Source organism: Patagioenas fasciata, chromosome 5 (assembly GCF_037038585.1).
Source record: "Patagioenas fasciata isolate bPatFas1 chromosome 5, bPatFas1.hap1, whole genome shotgun sequence".
Lineage (NCBI taxonomy): Eukaryota > Metazoa > Chordata > Aves > Columbiformes > Columbidae > Patagioenas > Patagioenas fasciata.
The window spans coordinates 23,208,090-23,227,341 of NC_092524.1; the positions used below are offsets into that span (position 1 = coordinate 23,208,090).

Sequence of the window (19,252 nt, forward strand, 5' to 3'; positions counted from 1 at the left end):
CTAAAAAAATACTGCTGAAAACAGAACATGCTTTTTTTTTTTTTTTTTTCCTGTAGACGCAAATATCTTCTACTTCTTCCCTCTCCTGACAGGTTTGCCTGCCTCAGGCAAAGGACTTGCTGCATCAAACATGAAACCCAACACAGGAACATGTTTTGGTTCCTTACATTTCTGTGTTATCTCTGAGGTCAAGTCAAGTCCACTACTAAATGAAGTTGGTTGTTGCCTGAGAAGCTGTTCTGAAAAGAAAGCTGACCTGGCGAAATTCCTTTTAATTGGTATTACATACAGAAGCTGCTGGAGCACATCTGTTGTGGTTTATTTGTGGTTGTGCCAGGCATTTGAAAATATCAAACTGAGACTGTTTCTATGTAAAAAGGGAACCTGTGAAACATGATCGCGGAATTTCAGATACAAAGAGCTGGGAACTATCTTTGGTCCTGGATTCTGAAAGCACCCAGAGTGAGACAGGGCTGAGTCAGTCCCTGAGCCTCGCCAGGCACCCTCTGCTTAGTGACAGAGAAGTAGTTGAGTTACCATCTCTGGAGGTATTTAAAAACCATGTGGATGTGATGCTTAGGGACTTGAGGATCTTAAAGGTCTTTTCAAACCTAAACAATTCTATGATTCTATTATTATATTTGCTTTCCTTCAGCTAAGTTGGCAGAATTTCTCAAAGGTCTTCACTATTGTATCCCACTAATTCTGGTGTCATTGCTTCTATAAAAATATTAATTTGCTCATAGAAGATAAATACTGGCAGCATGTTCTTGCTAGTGCCTTGCAATTTCAGGGTTTTTCACTCATTAATCCACTATCATAGAGATGCTATTGGGTATAAAAAATGTACTCTTTCCATTTTATAGATAATTAAAACATGGAAAAGGGAGATTAAGGAATTACTGAGACAGCTAACTATAAAAATATAGTGTCACAATAAATGTTCTAGGTTATCTGGAAGAAGCATAAGGCTGATCTATCTTATATGGGATCTATGGAAAACCCAAACACTTCTGGATTTGTGGATGCCTGAGTCACTTCCTAAATGATTCCTCTAGTCTCATATCTATGGAAACATGAATTAGAAGAATTAGATTCACATCTTGGTTTGGACAAGCATACTCTTTGCTGGGTGAACAACTGGCTGGATGGCTGGGCCCGAAGTGTTGTATTGAATGGCATCAAATCCAGTTGGAGGCCAGTCATGAGTGGTATTCCCCCGTGCTCAGTATAAAGGCCAGTTTTGTTTAACATCTTTATCAATTATCAGGATGAGTGCACCCTCAGTAAGTTTGCAGACAACACCAAGTTGGCTGAGACTGTTGATCTGCTGGAGGGTAGGAAGGTTCTACAGAGGGATCTGGACAGATTGAATTGATGGGCTGAGGACAATCACATGAGGTTCAACAAGGCCAACTGCCAGGTCCTGCATTTGGGTCACAAGAACCTCATGCAATGCTACAGGCTTGGGGAAGAGTGCCTGGAAAGCTGCTTGGCAGAAAAGGATCTAGGGGTGTTGATCCACAGCCAGCTGAACACGAGCTGGCAGTGTGCCTAGGTGGCCAAAAAGGCCAACAGCATCCTGGTGTGCATCAAGGATAGTGTGGCCAGCAGGACTAGGGAAGAGATTGTCTCATTGCGCTCAGCACTGGTGAGGCTTCACCTTGAATACTGTGTTCAGTTTTTGGCCCTTCACTACAGGAAAGGTACTGGAAAGAGTTCAGAGGAGAGTGACAAAGCTGCTGAGGGGTCTGGAGGGCAAGTCTTATGAGGAGTGGCTGAGGGAGCTGGGATTGTCTAGCCTGGAGAAAAAGGAGGCTCAGGGCAGACCTTATCGCTCTCTACAACTATCTGAAAGGAGGTTGTAGCATGGAGGGTGTTGGTCTCTTCTCCCAAGTAGTGAGTGACAGGACAAGAGAAAATGGCCTCAAGTTGTGCCAGGGAAGGTTCAGATTGGATATTAGGAAAAATTTCTTCACAGAAAGAGTTGTGAAGCACTGGAACAGGCTGCCCAGGCAAGTGGTTGAGTCACCATCTCTGAAGGGGTTTAAAAGATGTGGTTCTTAGGTGAGGTTCTTAGGGACATTTTTAGTGCTAGAGTTAGGTTATGGTTTGACTCGATGACCTTGAGGGTCTCTTCCAACCCAAATGATTCCATGATTCTATGATCTTGTGCTCAAATGACTGGACCATCGTTTGTTCACTGAGGTGATTTTTTTAACAGATGTCAATAAGCCATGAGATACATGGTACCAATCATTTGTGTTCTAGCATCTTTACAGATATATTCATAATTATGATTTATTTTACCATGTTTTTAATCGTGTTCTGTGGGTTTAGCCAAATCAGAGAGGATTCATACTTCCTAGAAACAATGTAGTATATTCTCTTGCAAATTACTGTAGCAGCTACATTTATAGCAGAAAGCAGAAAATATATAGTGAGTCATTAACCAATAACTACTAGTCAGTTTTCAAGTCAGTTCCAGTATCACTTTGCCTACTCCAGCAAAGATATTCCTGTATCTTATTAAAAGAAAGACAATATAGAAAATGTAGTTCACTGACACACATCGAAACTCAGACGAAGTTCTTTCTCTTCAGAAATTAAAGTCCCACCTTACCTTTACTGTTACAAATCAGATCATCAGCATAAGGTGTGTACCAGCCATGGCCCATCATTGTTGCAATGAACTCCAGTGGGCTCAGCAGCCAGGCAGTATGCAAATATCAGGTGGGCAGGACATGGAGACAATGTTTCTTCATTATAAGAGCACAACATGTAGATGCCTTCCATGGTTTCTCAGCCTGGCCAAAGAGCTCTAATAGGTCCCTGAATGGGAAGCATTTGCAACTTCCAGAGGTATCAGGTTAGACTATTTGATGGTGATTGCTGTTATGTTGTCACTTGTCTGTGGTGCTATGAACTGGTCTACTTCTGTTTAGCCTGTAATTCAGATCTGGTGGTAAAGCTAGTAGCCAGGTAAACCCATATGCTGGAATCACTTAAAATCCCCTACACTTTTACATTTCGGTACTCCAGCAGAAAAACATTACTTCATGCTAAAAAAAAAAAAAAAAACACACAAAAGTTGTGCATGGATACTGTAAATTTTGTACTGAAAATCTAAGTAGAAACCCAAACACTTCAGCGAACAAAAGCCTTACGGAAATTTTGGTTTAGTGAAACTCCTGGCCAGACTATATCTCTTATAATCCAGCATTTTTTAATCACAGAGCCACAGAATTGTTGAGGATGGAAGGTACTCCTGGGGGTCACCTCTTCCAACCACTTTGCTCAAGACAGAGGCAACAAGGGTAGGTTGCCAAGGACCATGCCAAGGAATGGAGACTCCACAACTCCTCTGGGCAAACCATGTCAACATTCAACCACTGTCACAGTATATCACAATAAAAAAGATTTTTCTTGTGTTCAGATGGAATTTCTTGTGTTGCTTGTGCCCACTGCCTCTCATCCTGTCACTAAGCACCACTGAGAAGAGTCTTGCTTCAGCTTCTGTACACTGTCCCATCAGCTATTTATGCACATCAGTAAGGTCACCCCAGAACCTCCTGTTAATTGGGGAGATCCACCCAAACTGTTCAGCAGAGCAGTTTGGGTGAATCCAAAGAGGCAGATGAATTATAGTCCTTACAAGAAATTCCTGAAATCAAGACACCTCAGTTTTCTGATGGTCAGTTTTGAACTAGGTTTTTTCGTTTTCACCTTTTTAGTTGAAATGAAAGACTACATTTCATTCAGAAATAAAACATTGATTGAAGAAAAACATTTAAAAATATGGTATTTAACTGAAAAATATTTTCAACACAAGATCTACTGACTGCCCCAAAGCAAATCATCAATTTATTACTGAGTTGCCTTTATTGAGTCTGTTCTGTGCATTATCAATGAGTCTGAAATGCTCAGTTGATCAGTGATGACCTCTTATTCTGCCAAAATGCAGGAAAGAATAAAATGAGAGGTTTTTTCACTTATTTCTTGAAACCTAGCACTTTTTATCTTCTTCTTTTTTTTTTCTTCCCAATGAAACCAGACTGGTCTTAACATACTTTCAAAATAAATGGCTTATCACTGTTTCCTAGTTGAGGAAACAAGTACAGAGGTAACACAATTTGCACAAGTCATTTGGCCAATGCCGGAAAAAAAAAACAAAAAGAGGGTCTCCCAACTCTCTGCAGTTGGCTGTACAATCTTTCTAAAAAATCCTGAAGGTGTGTGGTTATTTTTATTAATTTCAACATGGCTGGATTAAAAACAGTTTTTATTCAATGGCATAAAATTCTTTTGCAGTGAAGGTCAGAACAGCAGATGTACTATCTCTAAATAGTAGCTAATAATCTGCTAAAAAATAAAGCAAGCTGTTATTTCTCAAGTGTACCTGGAAGCTGTGCCTAGTGCTGTGATCCATGCCTGGAAAATCCCAGCAAGGAATGAAAATGGGCTTTTCCTTGTTATTACAAAGTAGAGCAGAGGTAGGAAGATCCCTCCATGGATAAGAAGACCTACAATCACAGTGACCATGTACATGCCAAGTTGTCTAGCAACTACTTCTAAGTCCTTGATTGCAATGATTTTTCCACAGATGAGGCAAGCAATGCCCAACGGGGAATACCTGGAGAAAGAGAAAAAGCATAGAGAGAACTAGGCTTTGCAGCGTAGTCATAACAATTCTGCTCAACAGAGTACACGCTGGAGAAAGAGTAGGGGGCTTTCAGGATCAACACTAAGATGCAGAACAGGGACTGATGGAAATTCAGAGGATAGCTTTCAGACCTTTTTAAAAAAATAATGGCCATCTCCAGCAAATTCCCTATCTACTTCATTTTATTCCATCCCATCTAATGGAATATGCATTTCCTGAATAGTCCTTGATTCAGGAATAACATCATACAATAATACTATTATGTAACACAGGCGTGGATCATTATGAATAGTGGTGTATTTGTTCTTAATACATAACTTTACAACCCATTGCTTATCTGGTTTCAGGGAGTTGCATTATTTGCTTCAGTAAAATTCTTTGTTGAAATGAATTGCTTTTATCTTGGACGCTGCAAATGTTTTCATTATGTTCTTTTAATAATTTGGGCGAATGGTTTATAGTTTATGGATTCTTCATTAATTACGGGCTTTTCTTACTGAGGGTAGGGTTTTTGTCACCTCAGTCACGTGATTCCCTGATGGCATAAATGGAACTTTTAAATAGGATGATAATGGTAGCACAGTTTGGTGATAATAATAAAAAATAATCGATATTATTTAAAAACATAATAATCAGCTACAGTAAAAAGTGTCTGAAAGTGCATGGATAGAAGAAAATCTTTATAACTGCACTGGTAAATGTTAGCATATTATATAATTTTAAAAGACATTCACTTTCTCTATCTGTTTTACAAAATTGAAGCTGGGAGAAAGTAATACGGGTAACATGTGGAGAAACAGTGAACAAAATGTCTCTCTGAAAATAAATGGTAATGTTTATTTCAAAAGTGATTAGTGATTTGGATGCCTAATTAAAGACAATACAAAGGAAACTGACTTTCAGAATAAAAGTGCTTCATGTTTTCTGTAAGAAACATCTCAGTCTCTCAAGCAATGTGCCCAAAACCTGGAAAGTCCTGTCACTTGAAATGCAAGGCTAGTTGTTTTACCAGTTATCATTAAAAGCCATGTTTCAATACACTTGATGAAGCATATTTCTTATAAAGAATTACACTGTGTCAGAGACAGATGTCTGATTTGGTTTAGGCTTGTGTAGCAATGTCATGCTCCAGAGAGTCTGGAGTTGCCATGGGAGTTTCAGCTCTCTGTGCAGAGAAATCATAAACCAAATAAAATGTAACTCTGCATAAAGAAGTCCATTTGTCTTTATAAACACACATTAAAGAAAAAAAAAAAAAACCTGCTTCTGGCCACAACAGTTCTTTAAAAACTCTAGAGATGAGCAAGTGGAATCCCCAACACCAATCTCCTTTCTCATGAAAAGAGAAATAAAAAACATATCATTAAAAGTAAACATTTACAATGAATGTCTTGAAACTTGAGTTATTTCCTGCCATTGCAACACTGACTACTAGAAAAAACTTACACTCTAGGCAAGGTATTATGTCTTGAGTGTACCGACTGGTGTCAAGTGAAGTAATTCTTGTTCTTGAAGTGTTAATGAGAGCATAGTCACTGTCTCTCTATAGAGAGTTGAGACAAGCAGGTTATGATAACTGTTGAAATCAGCAGGGCTTTGTGTTTTTTATGCAGCAGGATTATTTACAGAAAAGCAGAAGCATAACAGGAACACAAAGTCATTACTTCAAGCTCTTTCTTTTGTGCTACACATTTGCACATTGCTGTTAGCTATCATCTACATCACTCTTGCATTACAGTCTCCCTTTGAAACACTGATGATGCTGAAGATGCGCTTCAGGCACTCTGCTCCCTTTTCTATAAATTGTGTCCATCTATAGCCTCGGAGAGAGGCATACTGTAGCTGTGTAAATCAGGAAATCACTTCCAGGGACACTAGGGAATCATGAGCAGCAACGGAGCATGATATGCGTGTATTGGAATGGCTATTTCTGCTCTCAATGACCTAAGAGATATAAACCACAGTAGTACAACACCAAACAGAGTCATGAATTTTTATGTTCTCAAAAACTGGTTTTGTGTGATATGGCTGCACTTGGCACTGTGTACAAATAGCTTTGGGGAAGCCCTCAGAAGAAATATCTCAAAAAAGAAAAAAAAAAAAAGGCGAATCCCCTTCCAGAAATATAAACAAGTGCCCAGTCTTAACTGGGTAAAGTTACTTCCTTGAAGGCAAGCCAGGCACCATTCTTATGAATGAGTATACTTTAAAAACAAGACAGATATCTTCCAGTGACCCCATTGCAGCGAGGTTGTAAGACACAGATACTGCAGCAAATGCGGGTAGAGGGACTACTACACATCACTGAAAACCACTGGAATTTTATTTGGTAGTAAAGTATTTTTACTACAGAAGACAGTAAGCAAAGTGTATCTCCAGGCTGCTTTGTAATTATACCTCCTAGCTAATACCCTGGGATTATGCTGACCTCTCAGGAAGATTTGGATGTTCTTATGTAGGGCCTTCTTGCTTGCTTAGATATCCTTCTATGTAATTAACTTCCATAATCAATGTGGCATTTGAAGGCCTTGCTGGTACCTGAATGTATTGGATTTCAGTAAACAAAACAGAATACCTTCAGAAATATTTCACATTGGGTCCTAAATAATACTCAGCAAATAGAAATAATGCTGCTGCGGTTCTAACATATCTGTCAAGGCTTTAATAAATGAACTACTTAATTACATTGTTTACTAACAAACTGTGGTTACTCTATGCTATACTAGGGTTTTTTAAAATATTTTTTTGTTCTAGAAGTTAGAACTTTAAACTTACCACATGATCATAGTTACTAACTTCATTACAATCTCATTCAGGATGTTGAAGAAATCCACCATCATCTTGGCCTGTTCTCCCATTTTCCCCATAGCAATGCCAAAAGCAATAAAGAATCCTATCAAACCTATTAGAAAAAATGGCAAGACAAAAAGAAAAGCAGGTTCTTAGGAAGTTTTTGCACCTAGTCAATGCCTTGATACTACCTGCTAATCCAGTTTTCAGAACCATAGTGTATTACACATCTCTTGGGACTTTTTAATATGGACTCACTCTCAACTTTCATGATGATATTCAAACACCTTTTATTCTTCAATATTTTACTAAATCCCAATTTCCAAGCCCAACTATATCTTTTTTCTTAACTGATTCTATACCTATACCGTAATGTTTTCAGTGTCATGCAACTGTTAGAAGCTTCATCGCCCCTCGTAAATGGGAGAGGCAACACAGTGCCATATCATGACTCTTTGTTGCTAAAACAGTCACTAGACACCGCAAGCATTTTTCTCAAGCTTTACAAAAGTCTCTTGATAGATTCAATCTACAGACTAGTCAGTCCTGGAGTACAGGGAAAAGTAAAAGCAGCCCCAGAACATAACTTTCGCAGGCCATCAGTATTCCAGTTAAATGAAGAAGGTGGGGGTGGGAGGAAAAGGTGGGTATTGCACTTTAAGCTAAACCACAGAATTTCCATGAAACAGATTAACCTCACTGAAACCAGCTGTTAGCAGATACATAATCATAGAATTCAGTACAATATTTGGCTCCTAAATTTAAATGCTAAGATATGAAAGTCCAGAGTATTGAACTATCACCATGAAAAACTGAGTGCATCTGTGATGCATTACTTCAGAGCTGTGTCTTCAATGCTAACCTTTACCATCCAGCAATTTTCAGTGTCCAGAGTGGGATTATTAACTGATACTGATAGATGGTTTGAATCTTCAGCCACCCTTTGAGGCCAAACTTTGAGTCATGGCATTAGTTCAGTATTTGAACAAATAGGTGAACTCATCTGGGAAATTCCTAAGGAAAAACCCATCGGGACACAAAAGCATTCAAGATAAATGAATTTCAGCTACCAGTACTCTGAGAGAAGACAGGCTGTCCCATACCCTCACACTGGGTTTAGCAACCAGACTTTTTTTTCTTTTTTTAATCCAGTCTCCTGGATATAAACTCACTCTTTAGCATCAAGCTATCTTTGTTGAGTCACTTAAATAGGGAAATTAAGTGTATGAAGTGTGCTGCAGAGCACAGAGAAACACCAAGTAGCTTCCTGGAACTCAGGCTCTGCACCAGAAAATGTTAGTAGGTGGTTTTCTTTGTTAATTACAAAAGAGCTGCTACATTAGTCACAAGAGTCAAGTTGGTTTATATTTGTAGGAATTTGTCTGGCTTGTACAGTTTACGCAAGCTGGATGGCAGTTCCCCAACATTTTCACTTCTTATTTCAAAAGCAAACTACACCAAACCAAACCAAGAAACTGCAACATTTGAAACTCATTGATCAAAATACTACAGCAAATCCCCCACCTAAATTGTGTATTCCTTTTCTGTAGGAATCATATTCAGCCTTCTAGTTATTTTCTTATCCATGATAGAGCCTGTACAATACAAGTCCAGCACTAAATTTAATGCAACTCTCACATTAGAAATATTGTTTAATTTTAATGCATAAGCAGAGCTCCAGGAGAGAAAAAAGCAGGTGAGGGTAACGGCGTGAACAATGAGATGCTGCCTCAGACAGGGTGTGCAAAATGACTATGTGCAGCTTTGAAAGGAAGTGGCTCCTCTGCCCACAGGTGTTGAATGGAAGGAGGAGCCACAGAGGCAGGCAGAATACAGTGGCTTCTCACTCTTGTAGAGCAGGATGCCTTGCAGAGAAACAAATAATTTCTGATCAGCTTACTGATGCAATCTCCCCTACATCTAAGCAAAGCAGCCTCTGCCAACCAGCTCACCAATATCTGGAGAAGATCTGCAGGCACAGCAGCCACTGTGTCAGCAGGAGCAGCTCATCAGGTATAAGGAGACTGCCAGGGGCCATTTCCCACTAAAAAGTGATGGCCTAGTGGTGAGATAAAGCAGTGGTTTAGGTATTGCCACATACTGTCCCACTTGGAGGACAACACCTATAAACACAGGTGTCAGTCTTAGCCCTGTGGACATGCTGCCACAGAGCATGTGTATCTTCAAGCGTAGGCCTGTCAATGAGGCTACAAATTGAGGGCTAATTTGTGACTGACTTGGCCCACATCCAGAAAGTAAGAAGGTGAAGGGGGAACATTCATCTCTGGGCTGACAAAACAGTGAGTCTAAGCACAGAGAAGAAAATAGAAGTGGTGTGGTGGCTCTTTGTTCCCCTGTGCCTCTGACTGAACAGGTGGTTCAGGAAGGAGTGGGAGACAGGCAAAACCTTTGTAGCACCCTCACTTGCTGACTTGTCCAGACAAAATGGCACGACAGCAGTTGTTCATAATTTGCAGCTGGTAAAGGTCAGCAGTCAAGATGAAAGGAGGGAGGGAGTTGTGACTCAGAGATGTGTCAAGTCTCTTTGGGATTATTCTGGCCCAGTTCTGGGTGGCGCAGTTCACACCCCACCTCTAACTTCAGGCACTGCCTCAAGCTAAATTTTTGTTCAGTGTGTCTGAGACACCTACTGGAAACAACTGAGCTCCAATTCATCAGGGGGTGGGTAAAGCACCAGCTCTTAAAGCTCTCCTCCATACTGTTTTGCCAATATGTGTTAGTATAGGTAGGCTACTACTAGGATGGAAGGATATGTTGGTTAGTTCCTACATGCTTCCCCACTGTATTCCAGTTAATACCTGCAAAGCTGCCAATCCAGAATAATTCACTTGGTTGTTTCTGTGATACAGTCATATTTTGAGTAAGACCACTAGATTTTCATCTCAGAGACCAATGGGCAGTCAGTAGGTGACAACATTTGATGATTATTTGGGGAGACTAAATCTGCACTGAAGAGCACATCAGACAACACTGGCTACCCAGTCACAGTCAAAAGCTGTGTCATACATACGATGTACATATTTAACAGGCAAAAACTTTTCCTACCCAGGACATTCATGCCATCCTTAAATTCAAGTCCCTTCTTAATGACCAGCTGGGATTCTGATGGTACTTCACGCACTGTCTCATTCATCATAGCAAAAGCAGAGTCAGTGACATTAGGTGGTTCTTCAATGGGTGGTGGCACCAGTACCTTCTTGGTGACAGTTTGGATCTGAAAGCAATAAAAAACGAGGATGAGAATGGAAACAGACTGAATACAATCCATACAGGAAATCAGGAAATAAAAATAAAACGAGTCTTCACTCGAAATTCCAGGGAACCATATTTTTAAAGGATTAGACATGCATCCCACAACCTCTTACCCCCTCTTCTAAAAATAAGTTTGTTTTTCAAATAGTTCCAAGAGTCACAAAGTCTTGTGAGTCTTTCTCATGACTCTAGTATGAAAAACATGGCAAATACTTGTTCCTTACCACCATGACATAACACTTTACAGCTAGTTAGCTTCTTTGTCCAGATGATTCACAAATGGTGATTCACAGACTGTATGTTACATATTGACACCATTTGTTCAGCATCAAAAGGCAGGCACCCCTAAGACCAGTCACAGCAGCAACTCTGCAGTAAGGCTTGTTATTCAGGATGGCCTGCCCAGCTCAAGTTATCATGCTTTGATAGTTAACTTGACTTAAAAACTTATGACATTTCCAACATTTCACTTGGTGGCTGCTCAAAATGGAATACCCACAGTCCTCTGAGCTCTCAAAATACTGTGAGTGACAGATAACAGAAATAATATCAAAGCTGCCAGATACCTATTAAATCAAATCTGACTACCTCAAAAAGAGAAGACATGAGTATCTGAATGGATATGGACCTCTCCTGGCAAGTGAAAGCTTGGAAAAAATGGTAGGGAGAGAAATGAGCTTGAGTTTATGGCTAGGAAAATAAGGAAGGAGTGGGAAAAGAGATCTGTGACTTGCTGCTTTTAGAAGGGATGTTTTCCTCCCACTTTACACCTTGAGCCTTTCCTGCCTCTTCATGGCTCTGGGACAGGAAAAAAAAATGGTTAGGAAGCTATGACCTATTTCACAGTATCACACAGTATCACAGTATGTTTGGGATTGGAAGGGACCTCAAAAGATCATCTAGTCCAATCCCCCTGCTGGAGTAGGAACGCCTAGGAGAGGTCGCACAGGAATGTGTCCAGGTGGGCTTTGAATGTCTCCAGGGAAGGAGACTTCACAACCTCCCTGGGCAGCCTGTTCCAGTGCTCTGTCACCCTCACTGAGAAGAAGTTCTTTCTCAAATTTAAGTGGAACCTCTTGTGTTCCAGCTTGATCCCATTACCCCTTGTCCTGTCATTGTTTGCCACTGAGAAGAGCCTGGCTCCATCCTCGTGGCACTCACCCTTTATATATTTATAAACATTAATAAGGTCACCCCTCAGTCTCCTCTTCTACAAACTAAAGAGACCCAGCTCCCGCAGCCTTTGCCCTGAGTTGCCATCTGCTCCCTCCTTTCTTTGTTCCTTGTTTGAGCAAGGCATCAGAAACGGTGCATTAGCCTTTCAGAGAACATTTGCACCTCGTTTCTGTTGAGATAGACATTGTAGTACTACCGAGGATGATCCAGATTCAATCCATACATTTTAAAACCACAAGGTTTTAAACAAGTTTAGCTCTCTCCTTTCAAAACCTGCTGTCTAAATCTAGAGAGGGAGGTGTAGACAGAAAAACCACAGAGATTTGCGTAAGAAACTCTTCGGTTGTCCTAAACCAAAGCAACATTCCTGCATATTTGCCTTCTTTTCAGAGCTAAATTTTATCTATGTTGTCAACACAATATTTTTTTATGTGACATATCCAGAATGTAAGAAGAGAGTCCCAGAAATTGAACTTAAAACATAAGGCTCTTCACACTCACAAATTCCAGTACAGTCACTTAAGTCAAAGGTCCTAAGCCCTTCTTTGCACAGGGTCACAGTCAGTAAAAATGCTGAGCTTAACATTAAGTTTAGATTCTGCCAACAGTTCAGGCCAGAAAACCATTTGAATGTCACAATTGTATTTAGTGATGATAGTCCCATTCTCTTTCATGGCACAATAAGATATTAAGTCTCTGCTGGAATAGCAGTTTTCATTGTAAATTATGACTTTCTTGTGCACCATACAAAAAAATCAAGAGATACTTAAATCCCATGATGATTCAGATTTTAGTTTGCAAGTGAATGATCTCAAAATTGCAAGGGGATCCCTTCATTGCTTTCTGCCTGTTCAAAAGGGAAGGCATGTAAAATCCTCCCACAGACTATGGCTACACAGTACCATTGCTGTGCACCCTTCAAAATATTTCTTCACAGGATTTCTGCAAAAAATTGCTCCCTCCTAAGGCAACCTGGAAACAGTAGATGCTCATGGAGAGTGTCTGTATAAATGTAGGAAGAGAAAATATATGTTGACAGCATTAGAAGCAGTTAATTTTCCACCTATATAAATAGAGTGGCAAGTTAAGTCTAACTCCTCACTGAGGAGTTAAGGGCTAATAGAAGGCACAAGTTCCATCCAGAAAGGAGAATGACTCACTTTGCAAATGAAAGGTGGCTTTGTGGCAGTGGCTTTCACTGACAATTAGTTTGGAATCTGATAAAAGTCAACACTGGAAAGCCAAAAAGCTCAGTAGCTTTCTTGACTAAATTAAAACAAAACAAAACAAAACAACACATAAACACTGATATTACATACAATGGAAAAGCAATATTAAGGTTTCAAGAAAACTATCTTCTTTCTCCCACTTTTTGTCCTTTGTTGAGAAATCTGACCACTGTCAACTGACCAGAAATTTCATTCTTCTGTCTTCCACAGTTCAAATGAGGGAAAGTAAGAAAAAAACATAAGCACCCTGCTCTCCTCTCACTCAGTTTTGCAAAAATACATTTCACATTACTTGTCATGTTTAGCCACCCACAGTTTGATCACGTGACTGACATTTCCATGATGATTTGGAAATGTTGAGAACGTTCCAAGCCCTTTTAGCAGCTCAGGTTGGCCTCCAATCTTCCACTCCACATGGCCTCTTCTCCCTCCATCCCCCCTCTTCGTGTTATTCTTTGGCCATAACCACAGCTCCATCTATCATGCCATTTCACATAGGAACATTTGGCAACAAACCCCATAAAACTCCATAAAAAAAAAAAATCTGCATTATTGTCAAACAATTTAGTTGTAGGAAAAAGCAGCTTACACAAAAAAATATAATAGGGTCCATCAGAAATTAGGAAGCATGCAAATTTTATTTATTTTACCCCTCAAAGTGAAACCATTTTGATTAAAAATTATCTACCTACAGAGCAAGCAACACAGAGTGCAAGCATTCCTTCTTTCTCAGCATGCTTCAAACCTGGCCTTATGGAGACACCTGTAGGTGGGTCAGCCACTTCATTGTATTATCTCTACCTAGTCTGGACTCTACTACAGCAATAGAACTTATGAGATGTTGGGCTTTGTGGTACATGGCTACTGGCAACCAGCTGGAATCAAGATCATCCATATATTACAAACGGGGCATTGCAGAATCATCAGCTCTGTAACTAACAACAAAGATCAAATTCAACCTGGGTGAAAGACCCCATAATTCATCAACCGTTCAGCTCTAAGGCAGCACTCATGACTGTACATACTGTATAAAAAGTTAATAAAAAAATAAAGGTTTACTTAACAACAAACTAAAAATAATCTTAAAAATATCTATGAATTTAAATTACTACAACAAAAAACAAACCAGCTATAAATACAGTTCTTTCATGTACCTGCTCAAGACTTAAGATGGCTATTTCTCTTTGCATCATAATTTCTGTCATTCACCTAAACAATTAGATTAACACATCCCTGCTATGTAAAAGATACAAAAAAATATTAACAAGGTGTAGAAGGTTTTACCTGCTGAAAGCATGCTTGGACCAGATTTTCAGGGAACAGGTTTCGGATCAGATCCAAGAAAGCATCCAGACTAGATACTTCATCATTCTTCTTCCCTTGACCAAGCTGTCTCTTGAGTTTTGGATTCCCTGGATGGATGGCTAAAACCAAAATCACGCCCAGCACAGCAGCAATAATAGTGGTGGACATGTAGTAAACCATGGCTCTTGTACCCAATCGGCCACTTGCTTTAGCATCTAAACCAGATAGTCCTGCAGATGTTTTATTTTAAGAAACAAACAAATATATTGAGACTCAATATCCAACTAAATAATCATCAAACAAAATCCTTTATAATTTGTTAAGTTTAATGACTGCCTACAGGCACCTACTTTCGTCCTTGTGAAATTCTCACCACTAAATAGATTACTGAAGCTTCTCCCTCCAGTTCTTATGTGAACAATGTCTGTTGCTACTAATTTGAGGAGATATCATACCATTCTCTGCCCTTGACTGCTGCAAACAGGCCATGGTCTGGTTGACACCTCAGCTTAAAGAAGGCTAGGCTCATTAGTGTCATGCCATCTTATCTGCAAGGTCCAATTCAGCAGTTATGTCAAACAGCATATTAAGAAATCTCTAATGTTCAGGAAGGTAGTATGTGTGCCTGTGTTTGAAAACAAATTCATTGGAGTATCTACATATTAAAGCAAACTAATTTAACTGGAAATTAACTCTGAAATACACACTGCAATTGCAAAATCCCTGACAGGATCACACTATTATTCTTCCTGCGTCACAGAAAGTAAACCAGGTGATATCTGCAGCAAGCATCTGAAAATATTGATGGCTAATAGATTTTACCTGTGATTAAACTGGAGATAATTAAAGGGAGGATCAGCATTTTTAGCATCCTCATAAGTATATCTCCTGGGAAGGCTATCAACATGATGATGTCAGGGTCAATAGGTGTTGCTAGACGAAGAAAGCCTCCACATAGAGCACCCAGGATGACACCTGGAAGAAGAATAAAAGAGAGCAGGTAAGTAACATAAATATACTGAATGCACATTGATTATGCACAATAGCCTAGCAGAAAGAACAGTTACACGAAGCCACTAACTTTTGGTACAGAGACAGATTTTAGAAAGCTTAGCCTTCTGATTAATATGAGGCTGTAACGTGCTTACCATGTATTTCATTATTAAAGAGAAGTGGTCCTGATGTAGAATCTTCTGCCAGCTGAGCTTACACCTATTGTACTACTTTGCTTCTGCAAATACGGATTTGCCAAAAACTACAATGTTATTAAGGTTTACTAACATATTGAGGTTTACTACCTGTGTAGGCCTTGCAATACATTGAGGAATAGTAAAATATAACTCATATAATTGTTCTACAGCTGTCAAAATTAAGTCACCAAGAGGTGAACTGATTTATATAGGGTCATACAGAACTGACAGAAGAGCCAGGGTTTAGGACCCAGCTCTTTGGAGTATGGGATCTATCTCACAACGTAAGAATGGTACCACTTGAAAACAAGGTCAGCATGAGTAGCTGTTTTACAGCCTAAGAAAAACCCTGCATGAAAGCTAGAATAGTCTTGTGAGGAAAACATTCAAGTTTTATTTGGCGGGTTTTGGTAAAGAGTGCCTGATCAATATTGCACATATAATTGAAGTAAACTTGATTCTTAGTACTCATTTATTATTCCTTCCCTTTTATGGTCTGCATCATTCTCTTCTATTTGTGCTAATGTTCTCAAACCACAAACATCCCTTCCTGACTTATTTAGATTTGTACAGTGATAACACCTAAACCCCTCTCTCAGGACTGAGAGACCTAGGGAAGAAAAGACCATGCTTACTACAATAATATGGTAGTTGTGAATGGTTATTTTATGTTTACATCCAAGATGCCTTACATCCTGATTCCAAGTTTCAAGCATAATGAAACTTGACAGCAAAGCCCAAGTTGTGATTTGCAGCAAATACGTCTCCCTGAAGTATCAGTTCGAAACAATGGAGAATATATGTATACTTAAAACTTTTTCTGGGACTGCATCAGGCACCTTCTAAATACAATTCAAAGAAAACGCTGCCTGAACACTTCAGCAGTATGGGTTTTGAAGACTGAAAAATATGGATGTGAAATTTACAGCTCAAGACCAGCTGCAGCTGGTCTTTCAAACAATAACAAAACAAAGTACTTCTGTGAATTTGCTGCATTTGGCTGTTAGGCTTTCAGTGAAAAAGAAACAGGCAAAGAGCCAGTGAACCACAATGAAATGTCAAACTGTTCCGTATTTGGAATCTGCTAAAGCCAGAGGCAATATTCAGGATGAGATCACGGAGTGGTGGCTTACAGCTACAGAGAGGGGAACATGCATTAAAAGCAGCAGAGCATGACCTGAGAGACAAAAGATTAAGTAAAGGAAATTTTGAAGAGCTTTATTTATTTAATTTTTTTTTTGTCCCAAATAACAGAAAGAAAAATATGTGTTGCATTTAGTTCTACTGAATGACATTGATCTGACTGGTCTCGGGATTTAAATCATGCTCCATTCAAAGCCTGAGGACCGGAGGAAAGCTAATGTCTCTCCAGCCTTCAAAAAGGGGCAAGAAAAATGACCCAGGAAACTACAGGCCAGTCAGCCTCACCTCCGTCCCTGGAAAGGTGATGGAACAGCTCATTCTGGATGTCATCTCCAAGCATATGGAGGAGAAGAAGGTTATCAGGAGTAGTCAGCATGGGTTCACCAAAGGGAAATCCTGTTTGACCAACCTGATAGCCTTGTATGATGGTATGACTGGCTGGGTAGACAAGAGAAGAGCAGTGGATGTTGTCTACCTTGACTTCTGCAAGACTTTTGGCACCGGCTCTCACAACATCCGCACAGGCAAGCTCAGGAAGTGCTGGCTGGATGAATGCATGGTGAGATGCATCATGAACTAGATGGATAGAGCTCAGAGAGTTGTAATCAATGGTGCAAAGTCTGGTTGGAGGCCTGTAGTCAGTGGGGTTCCCCAGGGGTCAGTATTAGGTCCAGTCCTGTGCAACCTGTACATGAATGACCTGCCTGAAGAGACTGGGTGCACTCTCAGCGAGTTTGCTGATGATACCAAAGGAGGAGTGGTTGACACACCAGAAGGCTGTGCTGCCATTCAGCAAGACCTGGACAGGCTGGAGGGCTGGGCAGAGAAGAACCTGATGGAATTCAACAAGGGCAGGAATAACCCCAGGAACCAGTACAGGTTAGGGGTTGACCTGCTAGAAAGCAGCTTTTCAGAGAAGGACCTGGGACTCCTGGTTCACAACAGGTTGACCATGAGTCAACAATGTGCCCTTGTAGCCAAGAAGGCCAATGGTATTGTGGGGTGCATTAAGAAGAGTGTGACCAGCAGGTCCAGGGAAGTTCTCCTCCACCTCTGCTCTGCCCTGGTGAGGCTGCATCTGGAGTACTGCGTCCAGTTCTGGGCTTCCCAGTTTAAGAAGGACAAGGAATTACAGCAGGGAGTCCAGCAGAGAGCTATGAAGATGATTAGAGGCCTAGGGCACTTTTCTTATGAGGAAAGACTGAGAGAGCTGTTCAGCTTGAAGAAGGCTGAGAGGGGATCTCATCAATATTTATAAATATCTCAATGTGGATGTCAAGAGGATGGGACCAGACATCTTTCAGTGGTGCCTAACAATGGGATGAGGGACAATGGGCGCAGACTGAAGCACAGGGGATTCCATCTGAATATGAGGAGAAACTTCTTTACTTTGAGGGTGCCAGAGCACTGGAATAGGCTGCCCAGAGAGGTTGTGGAGTCTCCTCCTTAGGAGGCGTTCGAGACCCGCCTGGACACATTTCTGTGTGATCTGCTCTAGGTGAATCTGCTTTAGCAGGCGAGTTGGACTAGATGATCTCCAGAGGTCCTTTCCAACCCTAATCATTCTGTGATTCTGTAATGTATTTCCGTGGTATAGATTTGCTTTTTGTTGTGTCAGTAATACACTGCATACGTGAACTAAAGTGATGATGCCTATGGGCATTCTATTTACTCTCTGACTGTTCATCAGGAACAGCTGATGACCACAGACAGGTCTGTGGTACTACATGAGCAAATGTAGATACACACACAATTTCCAGACCAGCAGATGTAGCTTACCGAATACAGTAAGTGTCAGGAGCAGATTCCTGTGGAGCGACTGGCAGAATTGCACGCATATGTTCCTGGATCTGTGCTCCACTGGATTTAAATTACTTTCATGCATCCGCACTTCTACTTGCTTAGGCATATTGTTGGCACTAGAATAAAAAATGAAAATCAAGTAAAAGTTATAGCACAAGATGCCATAATTGAGAGGAAAATCTGGATTAGTCCTGGGGATTCTGATGCATATTCAATCATTTCCCACATTTCACAAACACTGTATATTTACTGCTTTGAAGAAGTTTCTGAAATGGCAATTGTTTGTCCTTCTGAAGATGCAGCCTTCCAGGTATTTTTTTGTGATTATCTCTCAAATGATCGAGAAACATACACACTTAATTCCTGAGACATGTCATCCCAACTGTTTCACGGAGTAAACTATTGGTCTTGAGCTGGAAAATTCAGTTTCCCCAGAGACTGCGGCTGTCTACTTAACTAGGAGAGATGGCTAAAGAATAAAGTTTCTATTAGTGGGAAAATGCAGATTTTAATACCTTATTTAATTCCAATTCAGGAAAAGAGTTTAAAAATGAAGATTTACTTGCAAAATAAAGCATTCCAAAACACTTTACTTAATCTTCCCAAAATGTTTCGTTTCAACATTACATTTTATTGTAATATAGTCAGAATGCTGAGGTCAAAAGAATCTTTTTCAACTT

At 40.1% G+C, this 19,252-nt stretch overlaps 1 protein-coding gene across 7 annotated transcripts in view; it reads right to left on the reverse strand.

The window, feature by feature from the left end:
* Window positions 1-19,252, reverse strand: part of SLC1A2 (solute carrier family 1 member 2) — a 102,517-nt gene that overhangs the window by 17,806 nt on the left and 65,459 nt on the right. For 5 of the 7 annotated variants that reach the window (XM_065838840.2, XM_065838841.2, XM_065838839.2 and 2 more), the window contains 6 exons: window positions 18,549-18,688; window positions 15,259-15,411; window positions 14,416-14,666; window positions 10,520-10,688; window positions 7,439-7,565; window positions 4,400-4,633 (listed from right to left, as the gene is read on the reverse strand). In XM_065838840.2, coding sequence (XP_065694912.1) covers window positions 4,400-4,633; window positions 7,439-7,565; window positions 10,520-10,688; window positions 14,416-14,666; window positions 15,259-15,411; window positions 18,549-18,678 — 1,064 coding nt within the window. In that variant the 5' untranslated portion in view covers window positions 18,679-18,688. The remainder of the gene's footprint in view (window positions 1-4,399; window positions 4,634-7,438; window positions 7,566-10,519; window positions 10,689-14,415; window positions 14,667-15,258; window positions 15,412-18,548; window positions 18,689-19,252) is intronic. The other 2 variants (XM_071809088.1, XM_065838842.2) reach the window with 2 other exon arrangements.